This window comes from Boleophthalmus pectinirostris, unplaced genomic scaffold (genome assembly GCF_026225935.1).
Source record: "Boleophthalmus pectinirostris isolate CB_2022bp ecotype Guang Dong unplaced genomic scaffold, ASM2622593v1 HiC_scaffold_1, whole genome shotgun sequence".
NCBI classification, from domain to species: Eukaryota; Metazoa; Chordata; class Actinopteri; order Gobiiformes; family Gobiidae; genus Boleophthalmus; species Boleophthalmus pectinirostris.
In genome coordinates this window covers 13324534-13339472 of record NW_026570970.1, presented here as the reverse complement: position 1 = coordinate 13339472, position 14939 = coordinate 13324534, and the positions used below count along the sequence as shown (strand labels likewise).

At 37.8% G+C, this 14939-nt stretch overlaps 1 protein-coding gene across 1 annotated transcript in view; it reads right to left on the bottom strand.

Moving 5' to 3' along the window:
• Window positions 1-327: 327 nt before the first annotated feature.
• The window catches only part of LOC110166533 (activin receptor type-1C), a 29220-nt gene continuing 14608 nt past the window's right edge, over window positions 328-14939 (bottom strand). Inside the window, exons 3-9 of the mRNA XM_020931784.2 lie at window positions 9605-9853; window positions 8221-8451; window positions 7250-7417; window positions 5750-5906; window positions 3969-4093; window positions 2268-2398; window positions 328-637 (exon numbers count right to left, since the gene is read on the bottom strand). Of these exons, the coding sequence (XP_020787443.2) occupies window positions 512-637; window positions 2268-2398; window positions 3969-4093; window positions 5750-5906; window positions 7250-7417; window positions 8221-8451; window positions 9605-9853 (1187 nt within the window). The 3' untranslated portion in view covers window positions 328-511. The remainder of the gene's footprint in view (window positions 638-2267; window positions 2399-3968; window positions 4094-5749; window positions 5907-7249; window positions 7418-8220; window positions 8452-9604; window positions 9854-14939) is intronic.

Below are 14939 nucleotides of genomic sequence, written 5' to 3'. Positions count from 1 at the left end.
GTATAAAACTTTTTTTTATGTAATTAAATCAATGTTAAAGAGATACGTTTAATGCCATACTGTGGAATAATCCAGACAAGGCAATAACATCTCCATGGAGACAAACAGATGGTGCATCCCCATTAGAAAAGTTACAAAGATCATCTTTCAACAGAAACTAATATCTGTGTGTGAAGCAAAAAGTTAATATGTATAGTGGATGTAATATTTTTTGTTAAAACCAAAAAATATATATAAAAATTGTATATCATCGTGTAACTAGGTCAGCATCTTTTTTTTATTTTTATTTCAACATTTAGATTTATTTTTCCTACTGTTTTTGCTGCGTATGGCACAGAAAGGTGACACGGTGCAACTTCAAGCTTCGGGCACTTAAATACATGAGGTAGTCCTTTGTATATACAATATAAACTTGACACTCTTATGGCTCTTCCTATCACATTAATGGTCTTCTGTCAGTCAGTGCTCGCCTGATCCACCAGAGGGCAGTGCTGTCCAGCCTACAGTCGCACTAGAGCTTTACGTCGTTGTTGACGGACAGCTGGGACACAGTCTTCTTCACCCTCAGAGCGGTGAGGCGGGCAGCTGGGTTGGTGTACCAGCATTCTCTCATCAGTTTGCCTATCACCCGTAAAGCCTGGGGAGACAGAAGAGAACACTGGGCTGTATTTCTGCAAAAATACATGTTTTTGAGCAAACGTTATTTATCCACGAGGGAAATTACTTGGACATTTGTGGATTCATAAATACAATAGTAGGCCATGTCAGTTTAAATGCTCAGTAAGTCTTTTTTGTGGACTTTTACAGTTTTATGAGTTGGAATTAAATCTCCTGGGTTTAAAATACATAATGCAGAATGAAAATATTTATGACCAACGCCCATTTGCCTCGCTTTGAATTTGCTTTTAACAACAGAGGCTATGGACAGTTTTGGTCCATAGTTTGGCAACATATACTGTGAATCAAAAAAAAAGAGAGATTTGCAACTTGCTTGTGCTGTCAATAAATACAAGTAAAACATGTACTCACTAGGCTTGGCATTAAGGTGATAAAAATCTAATCAATTTGAGTGACAGGTTGAATTAATATTTATAATAATTGAATATTGAAGTATGAACTCTTCAAAAAAGCAGATGGTTTTATTTACCACTTCTAAGGCTTTAGATACTAAGTTTACATGTATTGTGATCAAATCTGAATCACAATGTGGCTCAAACAAAATCTTAATATTATTTTTTTGGCGTTTCACCCATCTCTAGTACTCACTGGTTGATTATTTTAAAGGGACAGTCCAGAATTTTCGACATAGGACCTCATTTCCTAGTGAGCCAGAGTGTTGGAGACGTGTGGAGACACTTTTTAAAATATTCCATCCAGTCCTTGTATTTGCAGAGGTCGCTGGTGCTAGGCTAGTGCATGTCAATGGCCATAGTTATCCTGCCACTAAAAACAGTACCCACTCCACAAAACACCCGAAGCAAATCTATTATTTCGCCAGACTGTCGATGTAAATGTCTGTGTTGATAAATAATGTTTGAAATAAAACTAACCTTGCAGTGCATGAAATGTCACATGTTGAGGGACTATTTTCTCATATATCAGTTCGCCGCTGCTAAACTTTCTATCAGGAAGTACAACTTGCTGCTGCTACTCAGACATAAATTCTTCAAATGCTAGGTTGGTTTTCCTTCTAAAACTATTCTATAGACACAGACATTTACATTGACAGTCTCTACGTTATAATTGTTTTGTCTCAGGTGTTTTGTGGAGTGGGTAAGACTGTTTTAAGTGGCAGGATAACTATGGCCATTGACATGCACTAGCCTAGCACCAGTGACCTCTGCAAATACAAGGACTGGATGGAATATTTTAAAAAGTGTCTCCACACGTCTCCAACACTCTGGCTCACTAGGAAATGAGGTCCTATGTCCAAAATTCCAGACTGTCCCTTTAATATTCTACTCTAACTGTGAGTTCTAACATCATCCAAGCTTTATTTCAAACTTGAGGTCATCTACATAGAACATTTAAGACAGACAGACTGCTCTGCTCCAGCATCATTAAAAGTTATCATTTCATTTTGAGAGTCCTTGTTTCTACAGCATTTCTGATCACAGCTTTTAATTATTTTGCACAAACATCAAACTAATAGATATCAAGTATTTATCAGTGTCAACCTGCAGTCGTATTGTTTACATTACAAGATAATTCATAGTAAGTATAATGGTTCATATTAGATTGGTTTGTATTGGCGGCTGTTGCTTTACCTCACAGCTCTGCCACTGGTTAGGGACGTTGGGTCTGTATTTCTGCTCACACACCACTTTCCTCATGTCCTCAACAGAGGGATCTGAAGGCACCATGTCGTAGTAAGGCAACTGGAAATCCTCATGAAACCCTGTACACAAAAACATATCATAACTGTACATTGTATTAAAATGAATGCTTTTCTAGAGTATTATTACAGTTACAGTGTGTACTAGGGAAGTAACATTATCCAAATAACTCGATACAATATTCTCACGATATCCATCTCCATCCATTTATTGCGATATAAAACAAAATTGTGAGTATGCTACTTTTTTCTCATCACAATCAAATAATTAAGATTTAAAAGTGTTTATAACAGTTATTTTAGCATGTAGATTAAACTGAAACAGAGCAAAGGACCAAAATAATGAATTTAAGCAGAGAGACTTGAGATTCGATATATTGTGACAGCCCACGATATTATTGTGAGACTTTTGACGATACGATATCATGATATTTTGATTATTGTTACATCCCTAGTATGTACGTTTCTGGAGCTTGTACGTCATCTGCATGATTTCATGGAAATAGAAAGAATTTTATAGCTAAAGGAACAACATTTCCGTGGAAACAAGCAAGTGGACACCCCCCTCCAGACCAAATAAGAGTTAGGTTTGTGGAGATGAACATCTGCTCAGTTTTTCGGTGCAATAAAGACAATCATACAAAAAAATTAAGTTATATAGTTGTATTATTATTATTAGGGATATAACGATTTACAAATCTCACAGTATAATATTTTCACGATATACATCTCATGGTACGATATTTATTGCGATATTTTGTGCAGGCTGTGAACAAAACTGTTAATATGCTACTTTTTCCTCTAAAAATACCTTGACAAGACTTACCGTAATTAAAAAAACTAAGATTTAAAAGTGCTTAGACCTGCTATTTCTTCATTTAGTTTGCACCAATACGAAGCAAAGGATCATGGTTGATGTAGTTCCCACTGTTTTTTTAGCTATTGCTGCACCATAACTCCTAATTTAAGCAAAGGGACTTGTGATTCGATATATTGTGATGATCCACGACATTACTGTGAGACTTTTGACGATACAATATTACGATATTTTGTTTATTGTTACACCCTTAATTATTATTATATAATATTATATTATAATAGTCTATTTTTTGGGTAAAAAAGTATACACTGTTGCTTTAAAGGGCCCATAATGCACTGTTTTCAGATCTATGTTATAATGTGGTTTCCTCATCAAAAACAGACCTGGAGTTGTGTTTTGTTTGATTTATACATGTTTAACACACAATCCCTGCATATTTACTGTAGGCTCTTCCACCTTGTGATGTCATGTGGCAATACAGGAAATGCTCCACTATGTTTTTAAACTCCATACACCTTCACTAGAATCATTTGAACAATTTCAGCCCTGGAATTGCCACTCCCTACTGAACTAAATATAAAAGGTAGCTGTTACCTTGAAAACAACCACTACATGACATTATAAGGTGGAACAGATTTTGAGCTTTGGAGATGTAAGCAGACTAACAATGAAGGATTACTCAAGTATGTATGAATGAAACAAAACACATCTCCAGGAATATTTTTGATGAGGTAACATTATAACATGGCTTAAAGCTCACAGGAATCAATTTTGTGTAATATAAGACCTTCTTCTTTAAACCAGGCTTCATACCTCTGGCAGAACATCTCCGTGCGAGCTCCCAAAACACCAGCCCCAGTGAGTAGATGTCTGCGCGTTTAAATGACTCAAAGTTTGTGGTATTGATCGTCTCATCCAGGACTTCAGGGGCCATGTACCTGCAAAGGACAAGGCAATTAAAGCCCTAATGAAGAAAAAAGCCCAGCGCCTCTTCCACAATTACTGTAATTATCCTGTGCCCTGTGATAAATCTGAGTTAATTTGAAACATTTACTAAATTCAAAGCCACATGAAATGATCAACAACATTTTACATAATGGGGATTTAAATGTCAGTTTTGCCTGTGTTGGTGTTCTCTACTAATATCCTTCTTTAGATGCAACTTGGTGTTATTGTAATATTCTACAATAACTAGTAGTGTTGTCAAAAGTGTTGTAAATCAGATATTAATTAATGCTAAAACTAGAATAGAAACTAGATACTCATTTGAGCAAGTATTGATACTAAAAAAGTCACATTCACAGGACAGAATGAATAACTTTAGAATGATCTTGAGCTGTATCAGAACAAGTATAAGAGCACATAGACTAGTATACATCCATGAACCATAATTTAATGTTGATGTCTAAAGAAAGTTTGAGTTTTTATTATCATTGTGGTATTGGAATCAGTACAAAAATGTTAGTATTGTGCCAACATGAATCTCTAGTCTAACACTGTCAGATTTCTGATTTCTTGACATTTATTTGACGTTTATTTTTTAATATATCTGCAATTATTGGACCTATCCACATGAAACAAAAACTGGCACAAAGTTCAACATCTTCTCTATCAGTGTTAATAACCAAAAGTGTTTTTTTTTTACAATAACTCCAGAAAGTGTTATCATTATTCTACATCAAACACGTGATTGAAATGTGTGTACATACCCTGAGGTTAATAGAGCAAGCAACCCTAGCAAATAATAAAGTTCAACATTTGTGGATCATAAGATTAGATATTTCTTTCAAAAACTGTAAATATAGACCCCTGCCCTCTATCTGGCATTCTAAAGGGCCTATAGTTTAAAGTTGAGTTCAAGGGCAAATCGAAATGAGTATTTACGATATATATACGTATTTATCGAGCCCATATGAAACACAAACAGAATTGAATTTACATTGAATTACATATTTCTGTTGTAATTCTAGGGTTTTGTCACAGTTGAGACATTTTACATGGGCTTTATTACATTATTTCCTGATGTTGTAATGTTGTCTCCATCACAAACAGACCTGGAGTTGTGTTTTGTTTCATTCACACATGTTTAACACACAAACCCTGCATATTTAGGCTGAGTTCTTCTCTCAAACAGAAAACACTCTGTTCTACCTTGTGATGTCATGTGGTAATACACACAAGACTCCAATGTGTTTTTAAACTACGAACACCTTCACTAGAATCATTTGGATGATTTCAGACCTGGAGTTACTCATCTACACTAGACAAAAGGTAAAAGGAGCTGTTAATTGGAAACCTACTTCATCACAAGGTGGAACAGAGCATTTTGAGCTTTGGAGATGTAGACAAATTAATAATAAATGGTTATTCAAACAATATGAATCAAACAAAACATAACTCTAGGTATGTTTTTGTTGAGGTATAAACATTCTAACATGTCTTAAAGCTCATATCGTGATGAAAATGCAACATAATCGATAGGAAAAACTAAAAGTATAACACCAACATATCCTGAATCTGAAAACCATCAATAGAAAGTATTGTCTAGTTTATATTTGAGTTACGGTTAAATATTATGAATCTGTCAGGCCCACCTTTTAGTCCCGACCCTGTGGTTGGTCGGGATGTCAATGGAGTTTCTGGTAGAGTCGTGTTTCACAGCCAAACCCAGATCGGCGATGACTGCAGTGCCGTTCTTCTTCACCAGAACATTTTTAGACTTGAGGTCTCTGTGGGCGATGGCAGGTTTCCCTAAAAACAACACGAGGAAAACACTTCAGAGTTTGAAGGACTTTACTTTCTGATCTATAAGTATTAGACAGTGATGGGAAGAATACTTTAAAAATGTATTTAGTTACAAATCACTGAGTACCTCCATTAAAGATCCTACATTACGCAAAATTGACTCTTGTGAGCTTTTATCCATGTTATAATGCTGTTACCTCATACTTCTGTAGTTACTTCCCAACACTGGTATTGATACTTTGCAGATGACATTCCCAGAGGATGTGAAGCTAACTGAAAGAACTGCTCTGTCTGAAGCTCTGTTACTCAAGTTAGACTTAACCTGAGATTTATTTTAACGCAATCTGACCATAAAGAATAGATTTAACTGGAACTATAACAGGTGATAAACGAGTCTCTCACACATAAAATCACTGTCACGAGCTAACTAAATCAAATCAAACTTATTTGTAGAGTGAAATAAAACACACAATAAGCAAATCAAGCAGAATAATAATAATAAAAATAATAATAGCATCAAGGTGCCAAGTAAATGTAAGTAAGTAAATGTAAATGCCAAGGAGAAAACCAAGGAGAAAAGGTGCGTTTTGAGCAAGGATTTAAAGTGCTCCAGTGACTGTGCACTTCTAATGTGCAAAGACACAGTTGTGGACCGACCACATAAAAGGCCCTTTCTCCTCTGGTTCTCAGCCTGGTCCTGGGGATAACAAGGAGGTGCTGGTCTGCAGAGCACAGACCTCTGGATGGGACATGGGTCTGAAGGAGTTCAAATAAATAGGAAGATGCCATTCAATTAAGACTCTTTAAAACAATCATTAAAATTTTAAAATTGATTCTAAAATGTTCAGGGAGCCAATGCAGGGATTTAAGAATAGGAGTGATGTTGTCCCTCCAATTCTTTTCAGTTAAAAGGCAGAGCTGCTGCATTCTGGACCCCCTGTAGGCGGCTGAGCTGGGCCTGGTCAATGCAGCATACAAAGAGTTACAGTAATCGAGTTGTGAGGTCACAAATGCATGAATGGCCTTTTCAGACTGCAGACGTGGAATGTACGATTTGGTTTTGCTTAACACCCTTAACTGATAAAAACTTGATTTAAGAACAGGGCTTACTTGCTTTTCAAATTAAAATTGCAATAAAAAATGACACCAAGGTTTATAGAAAATTTTTCATAGGAGCTAAAATTCAATGAGTAATTTTTCTTGAGTTTTCAGACTAAAACATTTTTGGCAGTTTTAGCTCGTGTGTGCTGTGTCACCATGGTAACTGTTGAACTTTTTGCCAATAGAGATACATTTTAAACACCCCCAGCGTGACGTCACTGCAAAGTATGAGTTAGATCATAACTGACCCTGTGTGCCGATGATTTCCATGTGCAGATGTGCCAGGCCGCTGGCGATGGACAGGGCCAGGAGGATCATACCCTCCACAGACACAGTGAACCTGCTCAGATAATCGAACAGAGAGCCGTGCTCGTGGTATTCTGACACCAACCACAGCTGAGTCCACGAGCCATTGTCTGCAACACAACAACACAGGATTACACAACGTATATCAAACTGGATTTTAGTTCATTTTATTTGAGAGTTTGCTCATATACATGTTTTGAAGTGACATGGTAGTCCAAAATAGATTATTTTCCTCACTCTCTGGTGGAAAAAACACACTTTTAACATTTTCTTGAATTTGTAACATTTTAAGAGTCAATGTTTAATCTTGCAGCAGTAGTTAACTTATGAAGGGCTGAAGAAGTAGTAATATTAAACAACCAACCAAAGTGGCTAGTACAGTAAAATAGTAGAATATTTAGACTTAGACAAACTTAAACTTTTTATTGATCCACAGGGGAAATTATTTGTCCAGAAAGGAAAAATATGTGTACATATATTTTACAAAAATGTTGATTTATAGACACATTTAGCAGCTTGGCAATGTTACCATCCTTTCTCCTCTCCACCATGCAGCCACAACTTTATTTACACCTTGTTTTTAAATAAATGTCTATTTTTGTACCCTTTTTTAACATGTTTGGTCTTGTCCGAACCCTGAGCCTATAATAGTACCACTACAGAAGCTAATTATGTAATTCAAATATTTATTCTTGTTAAAAGAACTAAAGCTGATGACACAAAATTACATTAAATCCAATCCTATGTCTTACTAAAATATTATATTTTTGTCAAGACAAACTCAAGACAATTACAGTAGAAAGTAAATATCTTGGCTCTCTGTACACACTAAACCTCATGTTCAGTACTAGTTGGCCATTATAGACTCGTTATAATCATTATTTATGCTCATGTAACTTCTCAGCACAATCACCTTTGTTGTCAGCGGCGATGAACCCCAGGATATTGTCATGGCGAAGCATCACAGTCTGGTAAATCTCAGCCTCTCTGAACCAGGAGCGCTCGTCTCTGGAGGAGAAGATCTTCACAGCCACGTCCTCTCCCCTCCACTTCCCCCTCCACACCTCCCCAAAGCGCCCTTTCCCAATGCTCTCCTGCAGGACAATGGTGCGAGCTATAGTTCTCTGGACCAGCAGAGGGAGACCTGGGAGGTGAGAGAAGGTTGGTCAGATGCTTAAGTCAAATGTAAAGATCAAGTGATTATATTTTATGCTATGATAGTACCACACACACTACCAGTCAAAAGTTTTTACTCTACTTTTAAACTGTTTACTGTTGACCAAAACATATTCTAAACTTTTGATTCATGAAAGTGTCCACCTTTGGCAGATATAACAGCTGAACACACTCGTAACTCGTTCTTTTTTACAACAGAAATCAAATATTCTTCAGAAAGTTCTTCCCACATCTGTTGCAGAAGTTTCCATAAATGTGTGGCACTTGTAGGTTGTTTGGTTTTCACTCTTCTGCCCAGTTCATCCCAAAACCAGCTCGATGGGGTTTAAGTCTGGAGACTGTGCTGGACACTCCATGTTTTCAAGTTTACCATCTTGTTCTTTTTTCCTGAGGTAGTTTTGGCAGAGCTTGGACTTGTGTTTTGTATCTTTTATCTTTTTTTTTAACTGCTGGCTGCTCAGTACTTACCTTTGTACCATTTCAAGCTCTGCATTTGACTTGCACAACCTTAATTGTAACAAATAACTGGAAAAATTAGGGTGTTCTAAAACTTTTGACTAGGTAGTGTATGTTTTAAATGCAAAACTTCACTCCAAACCTAAATTTAAAGAGCCCATATTACGTTATTTTGATAGCATAGACAGTTGTGTTTTGTTTCAGTCACACATCTTTAACACACAAACTCTGCGTATTTAGGTTTTTCTCTCAAATAGATAACACTCTGTTCCACCTTGATGTTTGTCTCTACAGAACAAAGTTGGAACAGAGCATTCTGAGCTTTGGTGATGTAAACAGACTAATGTGATGTAAACAGACTAATAATAAAGGATTACTCAAACATGTAAAACACAACTCCAGGTTTCCATGTTTTTTTTTTCTTAATATAGGACCTTTAAGTCAGTTTTCAGCCCAGGAAGTTATACAATTAAACAACAAGGTTTAATTTTTATAAATCTATAATCAAATATTTAGTGTCATGTATTGATTATGTGTATCATTACAACATCTTTTGCATTTTCTGAATACTTTTTAGTTTTGCTGTGTATGAAAGCAAAAAAAACAAAATCTAAAATAACAAGAATGAAAAAAAAAATCAAAAAACACTTAAAAAATAAACTGACCTGACCCAGAGCCGGAGGTGCTCATGTCATAGATGAGCTCTCGGAGACACTTGTCCGGAGACATGAGCACCTGGTCGTCCAGCGGCTCCTCGGGGTCCTGTTTGTGGGCCCGGCCGTAGGTGCACCTGTGTGTACCCTGTACCACGCACACCGCCAACAGCACCGCCACACACAGCACAGAGGACAGCACCAGGACCAGGATCACCCACTGCAGCCTGCTCCAGCCCCCCTCCTCCTGCGATGGACGCTCTGAGGGAAAAGACGCCATAATTAGGACACAACTTATACTTTGCAGCCGAAGTCATCAACGTTCCCTGCGGGTGTGATGTTAACTGTCTGAGGCTTTGTTAGACTTTAATCTGTGCTTTATTTTAACATAATCTGACCACAACCGCTGATTTGTGCTGTTAAACACTTGAAAATTTGTTTTTTAAATCCATTTTTCACAGTCAGATGAAGAAACGAGGTAGAGCACTTCACAGGGTCATAAAAAAGTACAAAATATCAGTACAGGTGCCCTGCGATGGTTAAACTTGTAACCTTAACAAAATGTTGCCCTTAATGAAAAAAGTAAAAATGGGCACGCTACAAACCCAAAGCACTCTGACTGAATATATTAAAAGTCCTTTATTACATGGAGGGACGCCAACGAGTTTTGACCAACAAGATGGTTGGTCCTCGTCCGGGCATTATCCATTTTTGACAGTGTTTGGTAATGTGTGCATTGTTTCTCCATTCTCCACCCTAGAGCTACATGTAGAACCTCCCCAGCGTGATGTCACTGATAATACTGAAATGCATGACAGGTTAGACTACTAATTTTCACTAAAACACAGTTCTATTTAAAATTTTACAAAAAATCTTGTCTAATTTTTGTCAGTTTTTGCTTTTATGTGGTTTTAAATTGCTATTACATGTTGTTTTAAATGTATTCTTTTTCCTTTTTTTTCCACAATGATAAGTATTTACTATCCCACCACACTAAGTTATAATTGGAAAACATGAAAACCTGTCATATGCACTTAAATGTTGATCTATTGTTGATGTATTGTAGCGTAAGTTTGTGCACAGCGTCCTCTGGTGGTCATTCTTAGACACTGCTGTAATGATCACTGCAGTTACATCTTTTTGCTTTATTTTTTTGTGGTCTATCCTTTGAAAATACCAGATTAATGAGAAAATGCCAAAATCAGACAGAGTTACTTTTACTTGAGAGGTAGTTTTCCCAAATACCAATTAAGTCCTTTACTACTTTGAATTCCTACATGAGTAATATCTTTTTGAAGTAACATTACTCTTACTTGAGTACAGTTTTGGCAGCTGGACCTACCACTTTGAGACAATTAAAAGCAAAATTTAGCTGAATACAATCAACCTACATACATCTAGCATTTTTTGTTTACATGTGTTTCTATTGCTCAAAAATACAATAATTCCGATTCTCCACAGATCTGAATTGTAATGTAGAGTACTGCTGTAACCTGCTTGTCTCCCTCGTGATTGATTGGTTTAATCTATACTAACATTTCTAGACAAATCAATAACATTTCCATGGAAGATAAACTGGTGGCGGACCTTCTAATGTTACGCAGTGCACCTTTAAGTTTTGTCCAGAGGGAAAATTCATTTGCAGCAAGATGAAAATGGCAGAATATTCCTTAGAAAAGTAGAGCTGCTTTATTATTGTGCCAAACCTGACTGGTGAGCTGTGTTTGTTTTGATGAGACCGGCTGAGAGCTCCTTAAAATGTAGTAGGCTGTGTGTCCCTGACCTTCTGCGCGTGTGGGTGGACAGAGGAGCAGCTCACAAACAGCAGGGCAGGTGCTGAGCTGATAAAAGAAGATTTACTGACAAGCTATCAAATAATCAACTCTTACTCTGAGGCTGGCAACAGCAGTGTACAGTCTTCAAAATACTGGCATTTTACAGAAATGCAGGACCAAAAACTGCAGTTAATTCAAACGTGGGCACATCTCAGACATGTTCATCCAAGGTAAAAGACTATTGTGTACTATATCACTGAAATGTCTGCATCAATAATGTGATAGAGAAACACAACAATGCAAAAGGTTTATAGCTTGTTTCTGCAGCACAATGGTCTGTTGTCTCACAGCAAGAAAGTCCCAGGATCGATTCCAGACCCAGATTTTTTGTGACGTTTCCATATTCATGTCTCTCTGGGTTTATTCTGAGTGCTCTGATTTCTCCCATCAACCCAAAAATTCACAATGGGCCATTCTATAATGAGGTGCTCCTGACCAAGAGGCACAGCAGAATGAGTTTCAGAGCATCACACTGGGGTCACTCACGGCTACTGACCGGTGCTCACAGGCACCGGTTGAAGGATGGATCAAATTCCTCAAGATCAACAGCACAATGACTGATTCCATGACATTACATCCTTTTAATGAGTTTGTTAAATAGTTATGTAAAATATACTTTTATGGGGTTTTAACCATGTTCATCATCAAGTATTTCAAATTAATCAGGTATGTTTGAGTAAACCTGGATTGTCCCACATTTGAGCCATGAGTGCTCAGAAAATGTTGGTTTTTAAAGCCCTCCTGTCTCCACCCACATCCTTGTACATACCGGCCTTTTGTCAACAATAATAACGCCTCTCAGTCTGCCCCAGGGCAGCTGTGGCTACAGTAGGAGCTTACCACCACCAAGTGTGGAATGAATGAATAAAGCTCTGTGAAGTGTTCTGGGTGTTTTGAAAGGTCCTATGTGAACCCAGTGGTTAAATAATAAATAAATTAAAAGAAAATCCACTGCTTGCTTTGGTAAAATTCCACTCTGAAGAGGTGGGCTCTATCAGTTCTGCAGTTTTGAGCAGGAAATCAATTGACCTTTTTCTATTATTAAGTTGTTTTGGTTGGCTTGGGATCCAGAACACACACTTCTTCAATATTTTACAAAGATGTGGTCATCGGTGAATCTCCCCATTTTCACATGGGTGTGATTGGCAGGTGGATTAGCCAATCACCGGCTTGTATGCACACAGGCACTGACACACACACACGCACACACACACACACGCACACACACATGCACACACGCATACACACACACACACGCACACACACACACACACACACACACGCATACACACACACACACACACACACACACACACACGCACACACACACGCACACACACGCACACACGCACATACACACACGCACACACACGCACACACACGCACACACGCATACACACACACACACACGCACACACACCCATGCACTGACACACACATTGATGCACACAGATGCACACAGATGTGCATACACGCACATGCACAGATGCCAGCAAAGAACACGGCAAAAAAAAATCTGGGAACGGGTGTGAAGCACACATCGTCAGTAACGATGCCTCTATGTGGCCCTCGATAAAACACAGGATGAGTCGACCACCATCAGCTGCTCCTAAAGAAGCACGAGGAGAGGAAAGCTCCTCCTGAACAAGCCTGAGCAGAAGAGAGCTGCTCCTGCTCCTTTATTATTAGTCTGTCTACATCTCCAAAGGTCAAAATGCTCTGGTCCACCTTGTGATGTCACGAAGCAGCAATTTTCAAGTTAACAGTTCCCTTTTAACTTTAGTCCAGCAGAGACTGGCAATTCCAGGGCTGAAATCACTCAAATGATTATAATGCAAGTGTATGGAGTTTTAAAACACAGTGGAGCATTTCCTGGATTACCAGGTGACATCATAAGGTGGAACAGAGTGAGAGAAGAACTCATCTTAAATATGTGGGATTTATGTGTTTAACCTGTGTGAATGAAACAAAACACAACTCCAGGTCTGTTTGTAATAAGGAAACAACATTATAACACTGATTAGAAAATAGCGTAATATGATGGGCCCTTTAAAGAAAAAACACTCCTTATGAAACTTTAATCTTGCATTAAGTCGAGAACAACAGATCTTAGACCATCTTAAAGGTACAACATATGGGCCATACATGGAGACAGTTACTATATTTAACTCCTCTGTCTGGCTCTGTAATTTCTACTTTCTCTGTGTGCTCAGACTGGCCGTACAAACCCAATCAGAGTATTTATAACAGTGTGGCGGGGGAGGGGGAGGGGCCAGCGCGGACCGCCAGCTCGGTTATGTCACAGGATCTAGTGGGATCAGAGTCTGTCTCACCCGGGATCTCCCACACACTGACCCAACTGCTGCTGAAAACCGCCTCACAGAAACATTCACATATCAGAGGTTATTTGTGTATCTGTAAACAAAAGCTGGAATTTGACATTTTATTAAAGGGCTGATTTCTGATTTATGTTATAATGTCGTTTCCTTGTCACAAACAGACCTGGAGTTGTGTTTGTTTCATTCTCACATGATTAACACACAAACCCTGAATATTTAGGAGTGAATTCTTCTCCAAAACTAATCACTTCATGACATCAGAAGGTGGAAGAGAGCACGGTGATGTAGACAGACTAATAATAAAAGGTTCCTCAAGCGTTTGTGAATGAAACAAAACACAACTCCAGGCATGTTTTTGATGAAGTTATTACATTTAACACGACTTAAAGCTTGTAAAGAGTAAATTTCTCATAATACAGAACCTTTAAGAAAAAATATTAAATTGTGAAAATGATAGAGAATGTATTTTTATAGTTTTTAAAGAGTAAACTAAAAACTTGGTGGATTTTGCAGATTTTTTTTAGAATCAGAATATTTTATTGATCTGCAAGGGAAATCATTTGTTTGCTATGACTCCAATAAATATCCAAAACTCAAATTAATACAGTAGCAAAGCCAACAGTCCATACAAAAGCTAATATAAAAGTGCTAGTGCAACAATAAATTAGGAAGTATTGGAGTATTTAGTTTGGAGCAGTTTGTTACTGACCGAGCTCCTCAGGGATAAATAAAGTTATTGATTGGTTGATTGTCCAGTGTGCTCTGCAGAGGGTCTCTAAAATGGATCTAATTTTGCCAAAATTCTCCTCTCCATCACTGTGAGAGAGTCCATTTCCTCTCCAAACAGATCGTATGACATGGCTCACTATAATATTGTGAATATGACGACAAAAATTAACTCGGGCTTGATAGTTGGTGACTGACAACAACTTGGGTCTGCACTAGGGATGGGCATGATTTGTCAACTAATTGATAATTGATCGTTAAAAATTTCATCGATCACGTTCATTTTTAATCGACAAACTGAATGTAGGTTGCTGTGCGTAAGGAGATGAGGCTGCGTCTGACAGAGTAAACAGTGGAGTTGCGGCCTCATAGTCCCATGTTTTGGCTCTGGCACCTCCTTGGAGATCACTATATCCCTCAGTGAGTGTGTTTACATGCACATCAGGA